Source organism: Eucyclogobius newberryi, unplaced genomic scaffold, assembly GCF_026437365.1.
Source record: "Eucyclogobius newberryi isolate DKJ021-1_F unplaced genomic scaffold, fEucNew1.0.hap1 SCAF_7, whole genome shotgun sequence".
Classification (NCBI taxonomy): domain Eukaryota; kingdom Metazoa; phylum Chordata; class Actinopteri; order Gobiiformes; family Gobiidae; genus Eucyclogobius; species Eucyclogobius newberryi.
In genome coordinates, this window is record NW_027316389.1 from 13,388,134 (window position 1) to 13,414,467 (window position 26,334).

At 39.7% G+C, this 26,334-nt stretch overlaps 1 protein-coding gene across 1 annotated transcript in view; it reads right to left on the bottom strand.

Moving 5' to 3' along the window:
• The window catches only part of b4galnt4a (beta-1,4-N-acetyl-galactosaminyl transferase 4a), a 149,388-nt gene that overhangs the window by 61,617 nt on the left and 61,437 nt on the right, over window positions 1-26,334 (bottom strand). The window contains exons 3-6 of the mRNA XM_072436028.1: window positions 18,047-18,145; window positions 9,236-9,331; window positions 8,972-9,062; window positions 8,095-8,195 (exon numbers count right to left, since the gene is read on the bottom strand). Of these exons, the coding sequence (XP_072292129.1) occupies window positions 8,095-8,195; window positions 8,972-9,062; window positions 9,236-9,331; window positions 18,047-18,145 (387 nt within the window). The remainder of the gene's footprint in view (window positions 1-8,094; window positions 8,196-8,971; window positions 9,063-9,235; window positions 9,332-18,046; window positions 18,146-26,334) is intronic.

A 26,334-nucleotide genomic window follows, 5' to 3' on the forward strand; every position in this document is an offset into this window, starting at 1 on the left:
TACCGCGTTTCCACAAAGGAGGAACTAATGAAACTGCGGAGAACAGTCGTCTTACCCGGAGATCGTCACGTTATCCCGTCGCAATACTGACCTAACCTAATACTGATGTGCAATTCTGTCGTATGTGCAATTGCTGTTGGAATTCATGTGCAATTCATGTGCAATTACTGTGAAATTCATGTGCAATCTATGTGCTGTCGTGACACATATTCATGTGCAATTACTGTCGGGATCACATGCAATGGTATTTATGTATTTATTTATTTATTTGTCTATGGGAGTTTTTATTTATTTATAGGAGATCTTCTACTGAAAGTGTTTTTCAGACTTCCTATAAGTGATCTGTTCTTCTGTATCTACCTCTGTATCTACCTGCGTTGCACCAATGAAATTTCCCCATGTGGGACAATAAAGGAATATCTTATCTTATCTTATCTTATCTTATCTTATCTTATCTTATCTTATCTTATCTTATCTTATCTTATCTTATCTTATCTTATCTTATCTTATCTTATCTTATCTTATAATATTAATTACCACGATGCACACACATTGATTATGCCAACCACACCTTTAGGCTCAATAGTTTCTATAAAAAATATAGACTTTCAGCCTTTAAAATTCACTGGCAGAATAACAATAAATGTCACCTTAATAAACCCAATTAAGAAAGAATATAGCTGTTATGATCCCGGAGGCAAAAACCCAAAAGCAGTCCGGATAAGGAAAATAAGAATTTATTTAACAAAAAGTTCAAAATCCAAAGGTAGGCACAAAGGCTCCAAAAAGTCAAAAAAACACAAAATATCCAAACTTCCAAAAAGCCAGAACTGAAAGGTACAAACTTGCTCAGGTAGACAGATAAACAAGGCAGGCGCAGGACAGGGCAGGAGTACAAGCAGGACAGACATCAAGTGACGAACAGACTGACAGCAGGTGTGGTGGGAGGTGACTGGGAAATCCAGGAAGTAACAGACGGCAGGTGAGGGGCGGAGACACAGAAACAACCATGGGAGCACATGACAAACACAAGGGGCACATGGGAAATAGAGTCTGCAGCGCAGATACTAACAATAGCCTGACATACTTTTTATAATCAGCTGCCTTTAAACTTACTATTTATAACTCTTTATTTTACATTGATAAATATATCGGCTCCTTTTATATCGGTACCATTATTCCCCGGTACCTATGTTCCCCCTTTCATATCAAAGGGGGAACTATGGTACCTCATATTCAAAAAGGTCCACGATGCAGGTACCGGAGTGTTTTGTTCTTTGTGCTTCGTGAACACAGTCTCATCTGTTCAAACTGTGGCTTGTAGTTGCCCCTGTGCATCACAAACTCTTGAGTCCTTGTTTGAATTGATAAAGAACTAAAGAAAGTTTATGTTGCAATGTAAAGCTGCAACATTTTTTTTATATTTTTGCTTTGTTCAATTACTCAGTGGACCAGGGTAAGACAATTCAATGAATATAAAGTTATAAAACCGAAGTCCACAAGTAAACATGTTTTATTTGTTGGTAAAATAGATGAACCATCACGTTTCATAGCCTTTTAAGTAATCTTGCTCGTCTCTAACTTGTTGATTACATACAATAAACGTTATAGCAAAGTGTTCTGTTGAGTGTTCAGCACATTCAGCCTGCGGAGAGCCTATTGGAGATCTATGCTATAGATTCTATTTATGGGTAAAAACCTTTTAGTATGTATCTGCAGTAGCACTATCATAAATGAAACATAATGCAATAAGTCTTACTACATTGCAAAAGGTTAGATCAAATAGTTAAAATGTGTTTTGTGTAATGAAAAGTCAATGATACAATATCTAAGACTACTATGTACTGATATAATCTTTATTCATTCTTTTTTTGATTTATTTATTTATTTAGGAACTGGACAGAAAACCTTTTTGAGTACTCAGCGGCTGGGTCACAGTATAGTAATCTAATAATCTAAAATAGGCAGCAGTAGTACCGTATTTTCTGGACTATAAATCGCACTGAAGTATAAGCACCAGCCAAAAAATGCATAATAGAGAAGAAAAAAACATGTATAAGTATAAGTAGTAGTAGTAAGTGTGAAAATAACAAATAATATCACATATAATTTGCGTGTATAAGTATAAATATATAAGTAAATATAAGTATAAGTCGCACCCGGGCCAAAACTATGAAAAAATACGGCGAATGTAAATGAAAACAGAAGTAAAAAATGTTCAATCAGTGCTATGTCGACCTCAGCAATTAGTCACCGGGCAAACGTGGATCTGTCAAGCATAACAGGAGAATTACTAGAAATTGATATCTTTGAAATATGTGCAAAGATAATGCTCCGTGACACTAATGTTTCCAATATGAAGGGTTGCCATGTAGTCCCTTCTGACAGGATTAATCTATGAACACGGGAGAGAACACCTGCAGAAGAGACACTGGGGCTCAGGAGTGTGTGCAGTGAAACAACCACATAGAATATGACGTTTACACGCAGAGGCAGAGTCACACAGGCGCAGATAAGGATGACTTCCACTGAACTCTGAGTCATCGCTCAAATGAAGATCTCCTCACAGCAGAAAGTACACCAGAAAAGCCAAGAAGAGTGAAGGCCGTGTACGTTTCTTGGTATCTTACTTATCGGTTCACAATAATGGTATCTTAAATCAGTATCAATTCAGTAACAATGCTAATGCTTAATCCATATCTACAGCCATACAATAGATTCGTTGGGGCATTTTCTGTACATCCACATTATTATTATTATTTTGGAAAGATTTTCTGGTCCGGAGGCTTTATTAGATAGGACAACTGTAGCGAGATACTTAATACCACAAATACCACAATGATAATAACCTCAACAATTTTTTTAGAATCACCAGGTGGTTGGTGTTTTTCTCGGTGGTTGAGTGGTTAAGTCGTCAGCACATGTACGCAAGGCTCCAAGTGCAGGCGGCCGCAGTGTTGCGGGTTCGAGTCTCGACTTTGACAGTTACTGCATGTCCTCCCTTTTCTCTCATCCCCATTTCACGCTTAAACTTTCCTGTCTAATAAAGCCTTCCAGCCCAAAAAATACATACAAAAAAAATAGAATTACCATGTGGTCTTTACACATTTTTGGTGGTTGAGCGTTCACCCCCAAACCCAAAGGTTGGTGGTTTTATTCCAGCTGTAACAAGGGCTTGTAGCTTTATGTTTACAGCAAAAATGTGATCATTATCTGGTTTCTGGCTTATTGAAATTACAAGTAAACAGTTACATCTGACGTGATTTTTCTTCTTCACATTGTTCACACCTGTGTAAGTTTTGACAAAGAAAATTATGCCAGAAAAAAGGCAAAATTAAAGTGGCAAAAAAAAAATTACAAAAAAAAGTTACTCTAAAAATTAACATTACATCGTATATCACCTTTTTTTTAATCAGATGTCTTTTGTGCATGTAAAAACAAAGATAAACTCAAAAATCAGATCTAATAATTGGGAGTGTGTGATGCAGATATAGGTTCCTGAGCCAATTCAAAAACAACAATACACACGACCACAGCACTGACACAGGCAAATAGAATAATTCTTTATAGCAGTAATAAACTGCAGAGAGAAGCATAATGGCTCTTGATTGCACCGGCAGTGGCACATGTCGGCAACGCTTTAAACAACTGTCTTGGTTTTGTTTATGGCGCTGAAGTGAATGATTTATCAGGCTGTTAGCATCTGATGAGCTTAGAAGTGAAGCTGCTTTGCTTTAAAACTTTTGAACGGTTATGACTCCCGCAGACTGCTCTTCGCCGTCATACTTTGCTTATTAAGACCATTTACTTAAGTTAGTACGCTCGTTCATCTCGCCACACGACACGGTTGAACCCGCAGTTTCTTCAGAGTGGCAAAGTCTGTAATCCATCACCCACTCCTCGCGTCTATTTGCATTTCAGTCAAAGTGACGTTAGCGTTGGGGCTAAACCGGCTGTTGGGATAGTGAGAATCCAAATGTTCTTCTGCTCCAATAACAGAACGGGGAGGGAAATCAAAGCAGGCGCGCTGCAGTGGAGGGGCCTCAAGCAGTGTGGTAAATGTCTGGGCGTCTTGGTGGCAAAACCATTTTCCTCACAGTTTGTGCTTGTTAATGTTCACAGTTTAACATGCAGAAATGTGCGGAGAATGGGCTCAGTAAATAACGTGGTCTCCCGTGGATATAATTCTGGCTTAGTTTGTAAAAGTTTCTTGTGTGTAGTTACTTATCACTTATTGTGCTGGTGCTGGTTAGTGCAGAACAACGCGATTTAAAACGGATCAATCTGCATTAACAAAGAATTAATTATGGGAAGAGGAAGGCAATATATCAAAATTTAGATCACATGCAAATATTGAGTATTCTGTTTATAGTTAAAACAAAAAAGTACAAAAAGAGCTGATTAAAACTAAAAATGAAAAAAAGTGAGGATCCTAAGGCGAGTGTTTTTTAATAAGTTGTTTCGCGAGCCCGCCGACGACAAAAACGGAGATTCTAAAAAAATGTTGTTGTTTTTTCCTGTTTTCGCTGATTTTACTCAGTTTTTTGGGCAAAACCTCAATTAAAATTAAAATTAAAATGTATTCTGCACCAGCATCTCCGACCGTCCGAACATCAGAGCTTTAAAACGCTTGCAACTCGCATTTTAGCATTTTCTCTGATAATTAAACCTCATCTAATATGTTTAAAGGCATATTCTGACACATTTTAGTCAGACCAACATTCAATCGTCTATTTATCAAATTTAATATAATAATTTGATTTAATATTTCTCACCCCTAATAATGGGATGTACAAATTCAAAAGTGTAGCTTTAATGATACTGGGAAAGGGTGGAAAATAATAAGATTTCTGTGTGAAAGTCTAAAATATAGTAAATGATGGTGGTGACAAAGTACACTGAACGCAGAAACAGGCAGCTCGTGTTCCTGTCAAGTTCATTATTGATTACACGGCTATGACCTACATATTCTGGGGCATTTTTCTGCTTTTTGAACAATATAAAACAACCATCAAAGCACATGTATCAATGCCACATGTGTCACCACCAAATATATGACCATGCGCCACACAAAAAAAGCTGGACATTCCCAGGGCTGGCTCGGTCCCTGTAGTGACTGTCTGGACATTCTGATTGAAGGAAAATCTCATTACAGATTAGCTCTGGGCCAGAAATATGATTAATGCCTCAGCAGGACAATGGAGTCTTCTCACTTTAAGCACCGTTGTATGCAAAGGGGGGACGTCCCTGCAGGATTTTTTTTTATTAAAAAGCTCTCCATTTATTGCTCTGGAATGACCTGAGCTAAATGGAAGGTGTAAGCAACAGCACGCAACAACTGAAGGTCAATGTAATGTATAACGTGTGGTTGAAATAGACGAGCTGTCAAGTCTACAGCGGAGTTTTGCGATATATAAACTGTGGTGTAGCACTTTCTCTCGTAATTTATGGCGTAAATCATTATTGTGTGCGGGGACATTTATGATTTAGAAGTCAAGACTTTATTTATGCCCTATGATTCATGTAGTACTTAATATTTACACATATTTTAGACCCGATGATGCACTATGAGACACAAACGATGCAGGCTTGGGACAGGAACCAATATAACCTTGGCTTTTTAGGTCACATAGAATCACACTTTATTTATGATCACATCTTATTTGTTCATACGGCGTCTCGAATAAGCGAACTACAGTTAAAAGGTGTCTGAAGCAGCGGTTTTAAGTGGAACACAGTGTCGCCTCCTCACACTGGCAGCCTCGCGCTTGTCTGTCAGGCAGCTGCAAGATGAATGATCCCCGGCCACATCAGTGCTCCCATGCCATTACGCAGATGATATTTCTCTGCTGTTAAATGTCACATCAATATCCTTTGCTCGCTAATTAATCTCAGCTCCCTTCGGCATGAGGTGACACGATGCAAAAAGCGTGTATGAGCCCACATACTGAGCAAGTTCATATGTGACATTTGTGAAGTGAGCAGACGATATCTATTAATGTCGCCAGAGCCAAAACCAATACATTTACATCAGGCCGAGCGCACTTTTTGCCTATGCTCATCAATTACAGACTGAATAATCCACTCCGCCCGTTATTAAAGCCACAAGCGTCGATGATGGTCCTTCCCGCGCATCCGTCTCTGAACTGTGACCGCCCCAGCAAGTCATTCTCCCCAACCTGACCAACCACTCGGGCTCCTATCTGGCCCCTCCCCCCTGTTTACGGCGCAGCGCACCACTGAAGGACATTGGCAGCTTTGAATTGGCAATCTTGTACATAATGCAGCTTGATTTTATAGATCGACCTGACCTGAGTAATGTGTCTGTTTATTTTCAGTCATTTTGCACAAAATGATTTACGTCTCTATATATTTTTGAAAAGTCTAATAGGATTTGAATGGGAGATGCCCAATTCACTTTTTTTTTTTTTTTTTGCATCTTTTGGCGTGTACAATAATTTCCCCATCTTTTGTGCCAATCAAACAATTTTGGAACTTTTGTGTGAACAAGAAAACGAAGGAATATCAATATTATTATTATTATTGTCTGATTATCTCTACATGTATTCTCTACATGTGACACGAGAAATCTGAGCTAATTCGGACAAAAAAACTAGGACAAGTACTTTTTTGAATATAAAGTAAACCCGGCGGAGCAATTTCTATCCAATATGATCGACTTCCGGTCCCTACGGCGGTGGTCTTATTCAAGTGTAAAACATATCATACATCAGCGGGGTGTCTGGGTCAGCCAGATACTTCAGAGGTGATCCGAGTTTGGTGACTATCATAATAAATTTGCTCAGGAGCTGCATCGGGAGGATTTTTTACCGAAGTTTGTTTTTTGGCCACGTCAACTTCTGTTTCAGCCGCTTTGAACATCCTGGACACGCGTCCGGGGCGGGCGATGCTTAAACGGCCAAAATGCTGGATTCGCACCACTCGGACGCTCTGGAGGCGCCTTAAAAACGTTGACTTTTGAAAATAAACTTGACGCTTGTGGTGTGAACTCAGCATTAGTGATATCCAAAAAACAACCAGAATCAGAATAATTGTCAGGGAGCAAAACCAAAAAGTGAATCAATAGATAATTTTGTTTCTAGATGTGGCATGTCAAGTCTGAGCTCATGTGGAACAAAACACTAGGACTACATCGTTTTATTAAACACGCCGTCAAAGTGGTGGCAGGATTTGGATCAAATATGCCCGACTTCCTCTGCCTCACAGCCCGGTGGTCATTTTCAAGTGTAAGCGTGTCTCATGAAGATCTATCTCTGCTACGTTTCATGAGGCGAACATTTGTACATCCCATTTCCCATAGGGGCTTGATTCTATTTAAATGTTGGAAAAACATTGGCTCCGTGCCAGTTCACTAGCTCGGGTCAATAATCGTCAGATTGGTGGGCAGCTACAATAAGTCATTGTTGTTTAATCCATATGCTTAAATAGTAAAAATATGCGTAAAATAAGTACATTTTTATCTGGCTTTTTTTTATATTAATAATATTCTTTTATTGTGACATTTCTACTTGTACACCAAGAAAATCTTTTAAGTTGGTAGCAGAAACCAGGATGTATTTTGGTTTGAGAATATGTTGTATATAAATTGTTGCATCTTATTAAACACTGCACATTGGGCCCTGGTTGTCTCACTCTTGTGCTGTGATGAGTGATAGCTCTGGTGCTACGATGGTACCAAGAGGCCAGCAGTAGATTACTAACACTGAACAAGGTCGAATCACTCAGTGTCCCTCCTGCTGCTAGTTGAACACACGCTGAATATAAAGGAATAAAGGGCTTACATTTTGAAGCTGTCACGACTGAACATTTCAACATGTCAACTTAACAGAAAATAACAAAAGCGTCTGACCTTTACAATCCAATTAACTGCAGTATTTATACAACCATATTAGACTGCTTGTGTGGACTACTTTTTCTGTAGGATAATCATGACAGAAGAATGAAAACTCCTTGGCCAGAAATTATTTTAACAAAAAAAAGGATGATGATGATGATGATGTAGAAAGAGAATTTGTATTTGTATTTGTATTTGATGTTTCAGTCAAAAAATTGTCAAAATGACATAAGCCTTACCTGTCCCACATAAACAAGCAGGCGAGCATTAAGAGGACTCTCATCTGAGCTTAGCCAAAACTCTGAGTTATCGTCGGAGGATACAGAGAACTGGAAGTCACCTAGAGGACCAAATAAACACAATCAAAATGCATTCTGGGAACATGGCAAAAAGAACAATAACAAAAACAATGCAATATTTTCAAGTGATAACCAAACTAACACAAGTTCAACTAAATAGGGCACCAAAAGGATACATTGCCTAAATTACAAATGAACATTGTATCGGTGTAATCCCCTGGTAGTCATCAGACTCTGGAAAACTGAAAATTAGACATTTTGATAGAAATTGTCCAGACAACTGAAGTCTTTTCTACAAATGATCATTGTAATTGATGGAATAGATTAATGGGTCACAAAGTTTTCACACCAAGTACAAAGATAATATTTGGGCCCCATGTACCACCAGAGGCAGCCCGCATACCGCCGGTACATGTACCACAGTTTGAGAACAGGAATAGATCATTTGGCAATACAGTGCACTCTACATCCTACAGCTGTGATGATCAGAGCCTCTGACCATTATTTAACAGGGCATGTAACAAAAGGTTGTGTCAGGTGGAATGGTGAGAAGGGCTCTTGTTGGTCACGTTTAAGTCCTGGATATAGAATAACCTTTGAGCCACAGTTAATGGGCGGAAAGGGAGGTCAGGAGGGTATTGTGCTCAAATTTAGTTGGAGAACTCTGGCATTCACTTCTAATAAAAAGAGAAAATCCTCTATATTAGCTACTCTCAAGTGCTTTCATTAGAAGAGAATTGGGAAATTGTCTTCTCCTAGAAAGGACATTTGCTGCAAAGCCCCTGGAGTGAACCACTAATAAAATGAGCCAAGTTACCGTCTCGGTAAGGGTGAAGGAAGCCAAAAATTCTCAGGCCGTAGTTCTTCCACTTTGGTGCAACTGCTAGTTTCTTCACTGTGGTCCTAGTCTGTAAAAGTGAACATTTTACATGAGAAAATAGAAATACCTCTAAATTAGGTTACATTTAATAACAAAAGAATGTGACTGGCCAAGCAAATATGTTTGTTTCTCATTGTATTACTTTCATATTATTCATATTTGTGCTCCAACTTTATAATATTATATCAAAAAAATACTTACATGGGGGTAAAGAGGAAAGTGCAAGTTCTTCCGTAGTTGTACCACTGATGAGCCACACCAGTCCTCAAAGACATGCAGATTTGCCTGGCCTTTATACTGCAAAACACAAATATAACACATTTAGTGCACAAAAAAAGAACATTTTGCTATGACACACAGAACCTCATTCAACGTGCTGGTCACTAGGATGTCCACTTAAAAATAAACTTTGTCCACAGCCACTAATGTAGTTTTTGTGGTCTGTATCCATGACATTTTTCCTGAGAGTAGGAAAAATAGATTCTGTGGCGCCTCGAACGGAGTGTCTGTCCTGCATGAGAGCGGCGACAGCAGAGAATGCACCAGAAGGGATCATGCACAGCCAGGATGTGTGGAGTTTGCCTGCACTCATCCCTCGTCTAAACTGTGACATTTGTCTGAATTTCACTGGGAAATCACAGGACACGGCAAGGACAGATGGAGAGACTGGTCCGCCTTGGGGTATACTTTCCCCAAGCACACACATGGTTTATAGACTAGAAATGATGACTCTCCTATGGCCAGTGTGTTAGGGAAAGAAAACACAGAAAATATTGGCAACGATGTCACTGAAAATTTATTTTGTACACAGCAATGCTTTGTGTCAAACCATGTGTATATTTTGGTTTCAGCCTGTGATTGCTTTGACTTTATTTACAAAAAGCCTTATCAAAGGTGGAGACGAGCTATTTGCGGCTGAGAACTGACTCCTTGACGCCAGTGTTGTGGAATTTCAGCCAACAATTAACAAGAAATGAAGAAATTGAATAGAGTTTGTCTTTCTCAAAAGGTGGATCTTTATGTAGCCGTGCACAGTTAATCACTGACAAAGGTACCGGTATCTTTCCCTCCCTCCAGAACATCATCACAATCAAATCAGCTCCAAAACCGATAGAACAACCGTCAAGGTCTAAAGATTCGAGTTATCTCCATCGGAGGCGATACAGAGGCCCCAGACCATATTTATCAAGGACCCATGTTAGCTGTGGACAAGAACAACACAGATAGAGTGACCTGACTTTTTTCAATTACACCAACTAAATGCGAGGATAAGTTTTTCATAACATAAAATCAATGCCATATTTTCTGGTAAAGTCAATAAACTCTCTTGTGGAAACATGATCAAATAGTTGATGAAAATAGACATGGCTTTGTTCAGTCGGGACACGTTTTGTTGTGTTTTTAAAGGATTTTTTGGCCCGTAGGCTTTATTTGACAAGACTGGGAAAAGACACGTAGTAAACTGTCAAACTTACGACACTGTGGCATGGGAGACATGTTTGCTAGCCACTCCACCACAAGTGCAATGTTATGCAAAATAAACTATTACTAGCTTTTAACATTATTATTCTTACATCATTAGTTTACTCAGAGTTGTGTTTTGATTGAATGATTCATGCATGTTTGAGTAATCCTGTCTTGTCCTGCATTTAAGGCTTTTGTGCTCCTTTCCCCACCCATATCTCTGTACTTCATTAAGATTAATTGCATAAAGAATTAGGACTCTGGGCCATACATGTACAGTTATAAAAAATGTCACATAGCCCCTTTTCGAAAATAAAAAACATGTAAATGACTATGAGCAGTTTGGAACAGAAAGAAAGAATAATTAAGACGTTTTGGATCAATATTGTCGTTTACAATGAAACAATGTGAAATGATGATCGACTTGTGTTCAAGTTCAATAATGGAAAAGCATGATATGTCTTCTTTAAAGTCAATTCCCTGCGGTGAGCTCTTAAGTCCGTATTTTAAGGAGAAGAGTTGTTGACAGAAGGTCTCAGTATCACACAGCGATTGAAGCAGATCTGACCCAAAATGCAACTCACTTTCCTTCCCAAACCTGAATGGTCATCTGACCGCACTCTATCACCACAGCTCATGTATTAATGCATGAGCTAGTTTGTTGGACAAACACGTCAGTTTACTGGAGTAATTCAATTGCTTTTGTATGTCAAAATATGCCAAAAAGAAGACAGATTTTTAAACAACAAAGTGGAAAGTGGCAGTGAAGAAGACAGATAGGAGTTAAAGCAGTACAGCAGAGGGTACTGTGTAAATATCTCTTATGTAAAGCTTTTAATAGATTTCCTGTGGGTTCTAAGTAAACCCATTTCAGTCTGGCCCTGTCCTCTCGTCAAACAGCAATAAGCAGGCAGCTTTAGAAGGCTCTAATTATTCATACAACCACGTCCTTGTGGAGCTTAGGAGGCACCGAATAGCTTACTTTTAGCTGCAGCACTGTTTTTTTGGTCAGAAGGGTGGAAGAAATTGTTCTTGTGAAGTTTGCTCTAATATTTGTATATTTGTGCTAACATTGTGCATTGGCCTTTTCATTTCTAACCGTGTCTTGTCAATTCAAGTGTGAGACTAAACTGGATGTGCATTAACCGTCCATTTCTCTGCTGTCGCTCATTCTGTCCCGTATCCGGACTCGAGCGAGAGAACCACTTTAGATTGTTGGCAAGGTGAAAGTGTGAGAGTGTTTCTCAAGAGTTTTCTGCCAGATACATTTAAAAGGAGTTTGCGCTCTTTGTTTGGTGCATACAAAAAACACGCAAAACATCACAAAGAAACTAAATCATGGACAGATTATGTAATTCATATCTAACCAGGCCCCAGCGCAGCCAGATGAGACAGAAACAAAAAAGCTACATCACGTTAAAAGTGGAGTAATATTGGCCAAACAACAAATAAATAAAGGTTGAGGGAGAACAGCAATTTCACTTTAAAAATAACCATTTGTCACAGCTACGGCAGACTCTTGAGAATGGAGAGTGTGTAGCCTCCATCCTCGCTTTGCAGTAAGCTTTTCACACTGCGTCTCCCTCTCCCCCACTCCCCCATATCGCTGCTCCCTCACCCATCTGGTTGCACCAAGAACCAGAGCACTACTTCTCTTCTCCCTCGTTCTCGCACAAATCTGGTGAAGCCTTCTGCGCTCCCACTGGCAGCCAGGCTCTGACAAATGGACGCTCAGAGCAGCCCAGAGACGAGAGGAGGCAGGGACTGACACGGCGAAACCCAGGGGAATACACGCGAGACTTGATGTTGCTTGAAGAAGTGGGCCAGGGTTATATTCCACAATCCCCCGGGACACACAAAGGAGAAATGGTCAAGTTTTATGTTGCTACAGTGCAACACTTTTGACATCTTTGGATTGGAAATGAAAATGATGTACTACCTTCTTTTTCTCTCTGACTAAAACCGTAGTGCCACACCGTTCACATTCACTTATTTATACAGTGGAAGATACTTTTGTCTAATTTTATTTTCTGAACCAGTGCTGAATGGTTTTCTTGTGTGGTAATATGAACATAAATGACTCTTTAAGGACTAAAACAGTTGCCCTGCCAAGACCACATGCTTTGAAAATGATTTACAAAGAAGTTTTGGTCTGGAATCCAACCCAGTCGCTCCAATTTTCAAAGGGAGTGATTGACAGGCGGATCAACCAATCAGACAAACGCATTGTCTGTTCTGTCTAAACAAACATGGAGGCTTATGAGAAAAAAATTAAAATAACACGGACTGAGAAACGTTTCCGACTTCTGCTGAGTCAACAAGTGACGCACTAAACTCTGTAAATCTGAGGTAAATTAAGTTATACATTTTGTTCTGAATGTTCCGAAAATATTTGAGAGATGTCTTCCACATTTGAGAGAAACGTGACACAAATTAGCGGCGGTGGTTCATGCTTGGAGAATGGTCCGATTCCAGACCCTTCTGCATTTGAACAGAATGTAGGAGGGACTGGCTGGTCAGGCGACTAAAAGATAAGATATTCCTTTATTGTCCCACATGGGGAAATTTCATTGGTGCAACGCAGGTAGATACAGAGGTAGAAACAGAAGAACAGATCACTTATAGGAAGTCTGAAAAACACTTTCAGTAGAAGATCTCCTACAAATAAACAAAAACTCCCATGGACAAATAAATAAATAAATAAAACTGTTGAATTCAATGTTTGTAGCAGAAATCTTTCAAATTTTAGTACCAATCCATGATTTAACACACATGGTTTGTGTAGTGTCAGATGGTATAACATCCTAACGTTTGAGTCTGTATTTGTGTTAATTGTTAATAAATGGTAACATTTTCATGGAGCTTGAAATTAGAGACACTCAAATTTTAGGTCGACAGTATCCATCTAATTACTGTCAATTTTAAGCAACTCTAAAATGGTAAACATTGGTAAGCATGAAGGCTTCTTGTTCTAATACAGAAGATGGGTTTCATATGGGCCTCATCAACCACTTTAATGAGGGTTGGTATAAGCTGCCATCTGTCCTAAAATTACATGTCTTCTGTCATACCAGAGACGTGTAACACGAGGGGGAAGGATGTAGCTTGTGCTGTTTCTCCCCAACAAGCGGCCGACTTCTGGGTTCAACATTTGGTGTAGAAATGCTCAAAGCTGACATACCACAGAAAGATGAGACAAATAAGACAAATAACAGGCTTTCTGGTTTCATAACTTGCATGATACTAATTGGTGCGAATGGGAGACGACTGGAGACAGAAGTAATGTCACCCCTCCTCCTCTCTTGTCACTATATATGTGTTATGTCTGAGAAGCCAGTTTGTGAAGCCGAGTCGTGAGTTGGCCGTTTACTACACTTGACAATGCTTCTTGAGAGCTAAATGATAGGCTTAGTCTTATTGGGTGACAACAGTGGATCCAGGAGGCAGTTCAATGATGTAATCGAATTGAAGCTGCGTTTCTGGACTGGTAGGGGCCAATATGGTCGCTAATAAAGGATGTAGTTAATGATTCAAATGATTAAATTCAGATGAAATAGGGATATTAATAAATTATTTGTTCACTCTTACTATGTAGGTCTAATTATTTTAAATACAGCCTGAGACAGATGATGCCAAGGCTATATTGCAGGCATAATGTTATTGTAAAATGCATTAAGTGGCCAGAGGTAATTTTGGCCGCTGAACTATCTGGTTGAAAAGGCCAATATTAATCTCACAGAGTGCACGTCCTCAGCTCCGCACAGGGGGCGGGGCATCATCACCTGCCGCACTGAGCCGCAGCCACAGAAAACTTGACCAACAAACATTGACCCACATCTGACGTGCCAGGGCCAAAACAGTGGACTGGCTCATTGAAACGGACAGGGAGGGGCAGGAAAGGAACACGCAGGTGCAGCGAGCGAGAAGCAAACACTCCTCTGTCTTTCTGTGTCTGTCTATAAAGAATAGAAGAATCCCTTGGTTATCATGGTTTCAAATCAGTCCTTTCCACCGCGCCATGACGCACCCCTCCCTCTGATAAGCGCTCCCATGAATGACTGACTGAATTTAGTCATAGCTTAGGCAACCAACAGTGTGAGAAAGTAAAAGGGGGAACGATTTAAACATTTGCGTGCATGCACCAACGTGTACGGACAGACCCGGCTTTTGCTCAATCTGATGCGCGTTGAGGTGGGGGGTGTTTTTGATATGGTGGGCAATGCTCACCATTGTCTATAGCTATAGCCGGCCCCATGTTGGACAGTAAGATTGATCGCAACTCTTACACTTTAAGACACTTATTCTTTACCATCTCATTAAAAAGAAGCAAAATCATTAGACCAATACATCTAGACTTTTGTGCACTTTCGGTATCGATTCTGAATTTCTAGCAAAGGTCGGTATATTTGGGCTTAAAAGAGATGGTGCTATGTTTGAACACTTACCTAAACTTAACAGGGCTGTGGATGTTTAAAAATGATTTCTATAGAAATGGTATTCTTTATTGAAGAAAAATGTTATTACTATACTTTTCTTTTGTAGAGCAGATCCCAGTTGTAATGAGTTATATACAGTTATATATTAGATACAATGCATCGTATGGGGAGATTATTAAAATCGGCTTCATAAATCAGCCTCAAAATATTGTCAGAGCTTATCGGCCATCAGCTGCTCTAGATTCAAAAACATTGCTATCGACATCCATCGGCCATGAAAAATACATTGGTCAATCTCTTGACATCATTACATTTTATTACATAGTATAAGTTTGATTGGCAGCTCTAGTTCTACAATCTAGATCAAGCAAATGATTTCCTTTAAGGATTATTAAAAGATTCTGATTCTAGTTGCAGCTGTTGAATAAATGCCCCATAAACCCTAATCCAGTCAACTCTATGACCTTGATCTTCATAGTAATCAAAGATTGCATGTTTTCATTGTATCACACAGCCCGTGCATTTCTTTAGTCTGACGTATGAAACCATGGAGTGTGGGGCATATCATTTGTAAAATGTGTCAAAATTGTTATTCAGCTATGACATGCCATTTTGGAAAAAGCCAGTGCTCATGAGGTGGAATAGAAACAGTTTAAACACTGACATAGTGGGTGCCATATTTGTGCTGTCAGCTGTCCAGCATTCTGCCAAGTCTGACGTGGGAAACGAGATAGAGATAAAACTATGCCACTGCCTGCAACAGAGATGTAATGCAAAACCACACAGGGTCAATGCAAAGCACCTTCATGTTCACAGACTATACTGGCATTGTTTAACGTATGAGTCACTACAGCTTCCCCACATGAAAACTTAGTCACATTATCAGCATAATATCAATATATTTACATAGATCATTTTTTCCAGACATTTTGTTCCATAGAACAATCAAACTATGTAGTCCTGAGGCTACAACATTTTCATGATCTTTATTAAATCTCACTTTTAATACATTTTCATAATCTGATTTATCATCAAAACAAGCTTACATGTGGCTTACATTTTTGATGGTTGATTTGACAGTGATTCATGAATCTCTTCATTTCAAAATTGTGAAAATAGTTTTATACACTAGACACGCAACGCTTCCAGCATGTTCAGAGCAACTTTCAAATCAGACTCAAACCACTAAAGCACATTATGTTTCACTTGTATGTAAAATTCCTTCCTCCCCGCGTCCTTGTGCCTGTGCCCTTGACAAAAAAAAGCATCCGCACGACTGCTGCATGTTTGGGCTAATCTGTAGTCACCTCTAGCTTCGCTCAGCACGCAGCCTTTCTCATTACAACGCCTGCAGAGTCAATAAACAAACTGCCAAAGATTCATCTTTAACGTCTTCGAATAGCCTGGTCATGTACTGTATATTTTTAGTTGTCCGTGCCTTTTGCTTGCATTAGCCGCGGGAAACATGTGCATGCGCATTGTTGATATCCGCGTGACCTATGCCATTGTGTGACAGCAGACATATGGCAACGCTCGGGCCCCGAGTAGCCGGACTCCAGGCTTCTGACAGTGCGAGCTCTGCAGACCCCAGACCTCTGCCATCTTGGCTGTGCCACCAGAAAGCAAGAGGGCTGGTAATTAGGACACATAGGCGGCGGAGGAAAGCTACCGTACGCACCAGTGTGTTCTGGCGGATCCGGCTCATTTAGCAGAATGATAATACAGATGATTAAAGTTTTGAACGATGCAGTTTTTATTATTCATTCACCAAATTTGTATAAAATATTCAGACAAACGAGGAGAACGTAATGGGGTGAATATAGCGTCAAAGTGAATTGTGTGTGGTTTTGAAGACTGAAATTTATATCAAGGGAACATCAAAATAAGCCAAATACCATTTACATTTAAGTGACAGACTAGCACAAAGATTAGTTTGATTATTATGAATTGATATGTTTAAGATTAAGAACTTAATTTGTAAATGCTAGGTTAGTGAATGGAGGCGGGCAAGAAAAGAAGTAGATTATTTTCAAATGTATTACAATTGCATTATCTTATTGATTGATATAAAGCAAACAAGGGACCACAGACCCCATCAATAAAGGGAAGTAAATAAGAAAAAAAAAACTGAATCATGGTGCCACAAATACTGCCGTTTTGACAACATGACACCTGTGTTTTTATTTTGTGCGCCGTAAGGGTGATTTTCTTTCTGATCTATAGTGCTGCTGCGACAGAAAATAAAGACGATTTGTACTTCCTCAAGACAGGCTTGCCCTTGAGATTCTGCACAAATAAAACATCAGCTTCCATGTTACTACTGAACATGTAATGTAGAGCATAAAAGTGTATAAAGAAAAGCAGTTTAAATGTCCCTTTTCAGCAACTGGGAGTTAGGGTTGACCTGAGGACTGCCATGTTCAGCAGAGATTGTTCAACTTGACCCTAGAACGAGTAATAAATCACATTTGTTAGATCTGACCTGCACATACACATGCAGTACACGTTTAATTAAACTCGAGTGAACAGGTTGCACATCTGGAGTTGCTTTTCTTATCACAAAATCACCAGCTAATTGCCCTGTCTGCTGCTCCCTTTGTAACAGAAAATGTGCAAACTAAGTGAGCTGAGAAATCAGAATGAATCACATGGACTTGTAATCTGGAGGTCAAGAGGTACCTTTAAATATAGCCCCTAATGCGTGTGGAAGAAACATTATTATCATCAAGCAATAATTTATCGTCATAACCTCATGAACCATTTTGTTCTGGCAGCAAGCGTATCGCAGAAGAAAGAGGATCTCTATTGGGCCTTGCAGATACTGAAAATGCGTTTGCACTTAAATTATCTGGTGACAGAATGAAGATACAGGCACTCGGTTACAAAAGCAGCGATAAACTGTTAATAAATCTATCCTCATAAAGGGTAGCTGCTAATGGAGCGGAGAACATTTGAGTGTCCATGGCGGCATTAGCTGATGAGCTAATTGAGGAAAAAAAGGAAAAAGAAAAAAGAAAGCTTAAAATTATTGGTCATCAGTCTAGAGAAAAATCAAGAAGGGTTAAAGTCGCATAGAAATCAAGGAAGAGGGACAGACTGAAACAAAATGTACCTCTTGTTTCCATGGTAACTTTTTGTGGCGCTGGCTGAGGAACTTTCGAAGGTGTGTGCTGCCTCTGCCATCTGCCCCACCTCTGATTGGCTCATCATCCTAGAAAAGTCACAAAAAGAACATTTCTTTATTGAAAAGGTTAAAGTGTATATAGTAGCACTTGTACAGATGAATCAACCATGATTGTAATACTGCTGTACTTGTTATAGTAAATGTACATCACTTATGCTCAAGGCTGGGTGTGTAAGCACAATATGATGACAAGTTGTTGATTCACGTTGTGTTGTAATGTTTACTGATCTATGATCCGTATAATGAGGGCGGCATCAACAATAAATACCACATTACGTTTGGCTGCACAGATTCTCACATTTCAGAACTAAATAGAGAAAGATCTTCCTATATTACATTTGAAGTTCAAGTATAAAGTTATATATTTATTTCAGTCAAACATCATTTGTAAATGGTCACATTTATATAGCGCTTTTCTACTGTCAAGGTACTCAAAGCGCTTTACATCAAGGAACCAGTCACCCATTCACACACACATTCATATACCCCAGATATACGCAGACACTGGGGGAGTTGGGTTGAGTGTCTTGCCTTTCAAGGACACAACGGCAGCATTCACATGAGGCAGCTGCGATCGCACCGCCAACCTGCGGGCCAGTGGATCTGATTGCTCTGACCGAGCGGGGAGACGAGCCGCCGACCTTTGGATCAGAAGACGAGCACTCTACCACTGAGCTACTGCCGCCTCATTTGTAGACCTGGGGCCATATTTTGTCCCCGGAGGTAGTGGTAACGTGGGCGCAGCAGAACTGCGTCACACCTTGCAGTCGGCACAACTGATGACAGCGCAGAGCGTGAATATGCCAATATATGAGGTAGAGTAAAGCAACTTGAGGGCGTGGTCTGGTGCTTATTGTGACTGTCCAGAATTGTAACTAATAAACTTCAAATGTAGAGTTAATAATAGATTGGGGATGTTTATGAGTTTTAGATATTTTCCCCAAGCATAAATGAGCAATATTAACCTGATTGGGTTTTATATTGGAGGAGAGAGCGGTGCAGGAGAGGGGAATCTTCCCTCTGTCTTGCCTGAAACAGACGCACACACGGTGCAGCGCTGACACTAGTGATGTTGTGTTTTGACCCGCATGTCGGATTAGGCCAGGACAAGAAATTCTATTTTCATTGCGGGTCAGGTTTGGACGGGTTATAAAATGCTGACCGCGTCTCTCAAGTCCACACTCCGCCTGTTACATTGCATTTTGCTGCGTCTAAATTCACTTCCTCGTTTGGCTCATTTCTCAGTGAATATGTGACTGATTGTAATAAAACACAATGAATTATGTAGCTCACTACACTCCTCTCTCCACAATCGCTCAACTGAGCCATCTGTGATAATAATGTCCATAGCAACGGCGTGGAAACAGTTGTTGGGGATCACGGGGGCGGGGCCTGACATGACGCTTCTATATGAAGTATGAATACCAGAGCTGAAACTGTTGTTGTTGTTCTCACAGCTCAATAGGTAAACGAACGGACTTCTTGCTTTTAAGGCTCTTTGCGCTGCGTTGGACCTGTTACTGTGCGGTCTGGGCCAGACTGGACCTGCAGACTTGAATGTGCTCAGCTTAAAGAGGAAGATCTATTTGGAAAATGTCAAATAAATCCCCACTGTCACACCACGTTCACCCATAATCCTGGTCACAGTCTGCGTAAAACTGGCACAGACTGACAGCCCAACACGAGATCCAAGATCAAACTGAGCTATGTGTCTCGCCCTCATGACACACATCCTACCGAGTGCTCAGGTCCAGTTCAATTTGCACAAGCCCATCCTGAGGACATACTCATACCCGCGTGTCTAAGCGCATGGATCTATCATAATATAGTTCCCTCAGTGTACAGGACAAAATTAAGACAGTTAAAGACAGTTCGAGCTGGCTCAGAAGAGACGAAAATCTACGGAGACGAGAGAAGCGATGCGATCCGTCGCGCTAAAAAACAAACGCATGTGTAGCAGCGAGGCTGTTGTGTGCGTCTGCACGGGCGGAGTGCGCATGTGCACTTCCGCCTGAGTTCTCAAATCGGCGAAAAATCGGCCATTATACCTTTAACATGCCCCGTAGATAAATATTGTGTATGAATGTATATCACTGGTGGTAATTGGACTTTTTAATTTAAAAAATATGGTGGTAAACTATAGAAAAAAACAATAATGAAAGAATTCAATTACCACTTTGAACTTATCTAATACTTTTACTACTACTACTTACTATTACTACTTATTAAAACTAAGCAGAATTGGATTTGAGATGACATTGGAATATTCTATAGACCAATAATATTCAACAATGGCGTCAGGTATTTCTGTTTTCAATTTGCACACTTTTATTGTATAATAGTGAGTTCAAAGGCCAAGTCACAATCAGAGCTAGTCAAGTACTACAGATTTGAAATAAATTCTGCTTATAGAGTGTTTGAGTATCAACATACAGGATGTAGCACCAAGATTATCGGTTTCCTCCTCAATTACAAAGTAAAACAAAGTACCAAACAAAGCCCCTTTTTGGGTAGGCAGACCCAAGTCTTGGCCCTGATTAGACAGTGATCAGGACTTATTTTCACTACATCCCACAACCTTTGCAAGCAACATGACTCAGACACATGAAAAACCTCCATTTTACCTTTGTATTCCCTTCCGTTCCCTCCTAATTTGGCATTTGACACAAAACTGTCCCTTTCTTTATCACGGCAGTGCTGCACCTGCTAACAGCTATGTTAATGCCAGCGTTATGAGGTGACAGCTAGGCCACATCGTCACGGAGCAGCGCTAGGAGCAGATGAAAAGAGTTGTGGGTCCCAGAGGAGTAAAGGAGTTATGGAGCTGTAAAATGGATGGCAAAGTATTCCCTATTTAGCTACAGTGTCAAAACCAGGCATACCTCCGCAGAGATTCGGAGCACACTTGAAATGAGGCCTTTTTGTCGCGAAGGTGCCACTGTTTGCCAAAGAATAAGGGAAAGAGGAACGCGCACAAGAGCTGAGCTGTCGGATGCCAAGCCTTTGATTACTTTTAACTTTCAAGGGGAATGAAGTGAAGGAGGGCAGGCAAAGTAATGATGAGGAAATATGACAAAAAGCAGGGATACGTGAAGTGTCAGACCACAACAGTGGTCAAGTCGAAGCTATTTAGAAGAAATTGCTAAATGTGTCTAAATTTGCCACATTGGGTTTTGTTGGACAGAGGTAGTGACACATTATGATGAGTAAAATACCAATATAAAGAGATGGGGCCTATCAGTTCTGTCATTTTGAATACCGGTACACAAAGGACCCTCTTCTATTATTGCGTCATTTTAGAACAATTTTGCGATTTTACAAGTAAGAATGTTAGATAGTTTAATCCTAAATACCCAAAAACAAAGCATAATACGTCAACATTGCTTTATAGATGTGCAGTTAAGAGAGGGGAATGTTTTTTAATGTGGACAGCCCTCAAAAATAAGCATTATCAATGATTCATTCTGGCATTGCTTTGCTTTTCTGTTGTGCAGCCTCAGCTCAATGCAGCTTAAAGTCTGCTTATCGATGCAACGCAGAGGGGTACAGTTCAACTCTGTGACCTGATGTAAAACCTCATTCTTCATCACATGCACCGTCAAAGTGTTGTGGTTATGGACTTGAGTTGGAGAAAAACACCACCATTTAACCAGATCTGTCTCTATTACCTGATCCTCTATTCTATTTCTTTGTTAGCACTTTCCACAAGCTTGTTTTCCAAGTTTGAATCCAATAATGAGATGAATCAACTTAATCCAAGCTTCAGTTGAATGTTGCTTATACAGACGCACTTGTCAAACGTTTCAAAGATAGAAAAGCTACATTCCAAGAAGGCAAACACGTATAAAAGTTGGATTTAGGAGACGTCATTCTGTACCAGACTTGTTTTTTTTCCAGTGTCTTGCAGCTCAATTGTTGTCTACGTTCAACAGCCCCTAAATTGGATGACTGTGTTTAGACCAATGTTTAAACTGATTTTTTTTTATGTATTGACGCCTATGGATTATACATGCATAACTTATCGCATCTCTTCACATGTGTATTAAAAGATGGGGAAAATCAATCATACTAACGAGGCCATCTATTCGTCATATGTAAATCACAAAGCATTTAGTCCTTGTTGACTTCCGCTCAAAAAGAATGATAAATTGCTGTGGGCAGATTTGGCAACTATGGAAGCAATGCATCGGAGACAAAAAAAAATAAAAGAGAGAAACAATTAATTAGAGCTAAACTAAGCTTTTTCATGTATAAACATGCGTGGCAGAGCTGTAAATCTCAGGAGAGCTGACTGATTAGCTGTCTGATCGTGGATCCTTTGGCATCGTCCATCCAGCTGCAACAAAAGCTGGTCCGACGAACCGAGGCTCCTGTGTCCAGACTCCCCATGCTCTTGCCCTTTGAATCGATGACCTCAGCTCATAGAAACAGTTGGAGTCAGTGTCCTCGAATACCAATGAGCTTAATTAATCTCCCTTATTAAGCACAAACAAGCATCGGTCTGCAGGGAGGACGCATAGTGTGCGGGTGCAGCCGGGACCACAGAGACCTGGGGCTTGTATCACAAATGGTCTCACCTCCTCGACCAGCGCTCCCAACAATTACAACATCCCCCCTAAGTCAGAAGAATGACATATCCAGCAACGTGTTAAGAAAAAGCAAGTTACCAGCATAAAATGTACCATTTAATACAGGCATGTCCAAACTAGGGCCCGGGGGCCAAATGCGGCCCTCCAACCAATTTTTGTTGGCCCTCCAGCTTCCTACTATGTCGGCCCAAACAACAAAAACTAGTACTTTTTACTGTGAAATTGGGAGAATTCAGGCATATTGATGTTATACCAACCTAATATTAATGTTCTAGGTCTAATTAAAGGTGTGGAGGCTCATCGAAATTACGCCAAATGCAAAATTTCGAATGATTCACTTTGTCATTCAACAAATTCGACATTGTCAAGTTGTTCGTGGCCCTCTGCCCCGTTTAAGTTTCAAAATGCGGTCCTTGGTGAAAAACGTTTGGACACCCCTGATTTAATATGAAGGACAATAGAGATAATGTAATAGTAGTGGTGCACCGATATGGGCAATACCAATACAGATGTTATTAGAGTTTAAAATAAGGCTCAAACCTATTTTAAAATGTTGAGTTAGAACATATTATACTCATCATTTGGGGGGAAAAGGAAAATGTTTGAAAATGAAAATGTTTTATGTAGCTGTGTTTAGATATAGATAGGCTTTAGGCTAGAATATGATTAAAACTATCCTTCCCACTTTTCCATTCTGTGAATTTCCTGTTTCCTTATTTAGATTATTTCTCACACTCAAGTGTCTCTGAGCCTCTCCAGTCCGTGTGTCATCATTGCTGTTATAGCAGCTCCTCCTCCAAGACTGTGTCTGATCACACAGCCAGACACACACTTCTTTAAACCTCTCACACTAAAGTTATCTCGAGTAAACATGTCTAAACTGATCATTCAGGAGGAAAACTAGTCAAATAATGTCTGCAAAAAACATTGTGTTTATCGCGGGTTGCAAGTGAATTTGTCATACTTATATTTAATGATATGTTTCTAAAACTTTTTAGAGCGTCTGTAACTTACTCAAAATAAAGACGGAATTAAAGTCTGTTCTGTTAGAATAAAGTATAAAGCTCTATTGTTGTCTTCCTGTTTCTGAAGGGACAGCAGAGTTAACTCTTTCATTATCAAGGAGTAACTGACTGAAATCAGCCGATACCGATACTGGGCCAATGTATTGATACACCTCTAAGAAGCAATTTTGGATTATTGTTGGTATAAAAGATTCAATGCCGCTGGGATGCCAGGTACCACAGGGGGCGGTAGTGCACACTGTCGTTGTGTTTTTGAGCAAGACACTTCACCCTTGCCTCTAGTGTCCATGTATTTACTAGTGTATGAAAGAGTATGTGTTTATGATAACAGAAGGACATTAGCCCATTGCTACATTCCTGTATGTTCATTAACATCTCACGGTACAGTATTCATGATATTCCTTTCACAGTACGATATGTATTGCAATATTTTGAAGAGACAAACAGAATTGTTAAAATATTTTCCAAGCCAAAAAGTCCTTGAAAACAGTTTCTTCCTGTTGTCTGCACTGAAATGTTTCAAAGGATCAGTGTCTATGGAGCTCCTAATATTTGTATTGTTACCAAAAAATGTAAATTAAACAAAGGAGCTTATAATTCGATATATTGTAACAGCCCACAATATTATTGTGAGACTTTTGATGATACAATATCATGATATTTTGGTTATTGTTACATCCCCAATAGTATGTACATCAATTTCTTTATATGAAGTTGTCACTAGGGATGGGCGATATTGACAAAATATATTTCTCAACATTTATTTGGTATCTCGATAACGACAGTCAGATGATATTTTGTCAATCCTGCAAAAATTTGTTAAAACATGTCTTTAAAAGTATTAGTTAAGGTTTAATCATCAGACAAATGTGGAATGTTAATCACAAAAGTGCAGATACATCTCCTTTAACCCTTATTTGATCTTTTTTTCTTTTTAATCTTTTTGCAGCATTTTTACTATATAGTACATTTTATCTATAAAACTACACTCACAAAATCACTGCGCTACTCAACCAGATTATGTTTCCTTTCATACCAATTGCTAAGGCCCAGAAAAACATAAAACAGGATGTCCATAAAGGTGACCAGTGCAGCCATAGCCCAAGCTGAGAGGAGATCTTTGATATCTAGTTTAGTTTTCAGAAAGTCCTTTGGTGCTGCATTTGTGTGAAGTGTGACTCACTGCCAGAATCCTTTCCCTGACGGCCCAAACAAACGCATTCAAAGAGGTTCCACAAACTCTGTGAGGTATTAGACTGTCTCCAGCGCCTGGACTGAAGCAGAATAGATGGCTTTTCTCTCCTCAGCTCTCAAGATACCTGCATTGATATATAATAATAATAATAATAATATATAACATTTCTATGGTAGACAAGAAGTGCTTGTGCTAATATAAGTTTAGAGCTTTATGCATTCACAGACAAACATGCAGAGAAATTACATAGGGAAAACATATATAATGAAATATATTTCCGGAAAATGCCTCCTCAGTGCAGAACCTCCATGAATCATACATAAACCCATAATCATGCACGTTCTGGGACGCAACCCAACAAAGTAGAGCACCATAAAACCTCATTTACATCCAATCTGTAGTGTCTGCCAAGTGTTTGGTCATGTGACCCATTCCAGTTTACATTAGCTGTGTCTGCGGGAAAATTATTAAAAATATTATTCCACTTTCCTCCAATTTGATCTAAAGTTTAAATCACACAGTGAAACTGGACAGAATGCTCATGTTACATTTACCTTTGCTTCTCCTCATTATAGCAGCAACACCTGGACGTGCCTCCACACGCATCCTCCACTCCTCAGTTCAACTCCATTCATACCAAAAATGTCTAATGCCGCAGAGCCGCAGATCGGACACACATTCACAACAACAGCACTCTAGATGTAGATGTCTAGATGTGGTTTGAACTTACAGAGGTATTAGACTGAGGATACTTCCTGAAGAATGATACTTTGCCCCTCACTAGAACCAACTCATTCGTATTATTCAAATTGTGCTAAACAAGCCACGTCTCATTCAAATAACATATTACACAAAACAAAAATCAACTAAAACTTAATTTGCTCCGTGGAAAGAACCACTTTACCACTTTACAAAGTGGGACAATTCAAAGGGCAAATGAACAAATGAAAGCAGCATTAGATTAAATATGAGCGTAGCACAGATGTTTACTGTTGAAAACACAACTTAATTATGTCATGGTTTGTGCAGAAGTCATTTCACTCATGCACCAGGGCATGAAAGAATCTGGAAAGCATCCATCATTCTGACAGATTACAGAGTGGGTCATCCACATTGTAACTGTCCAGTTGTAGCGGGCATCGTGACACATCGGACTCAGGCTTCTTCAGTGACCTCTTGTACTTAACATATTCCAATCATGCAGACAAGAAAACAGAAAACTCATGTTAGTTTGGTTTAGGTTTATGTACCCAAACCTAACATTACGTATAGAATTGTGATTGTTTTGGCTCCAAGCATCGTATGTTCAACATTGGCTTTGACAGGAGTGTTAATTTGTGCTTCCTAATTGCCATATGATGCTCACACAGCCGTCACTGGTTCTGGCTGGTGAATGGTCCGGAGAGC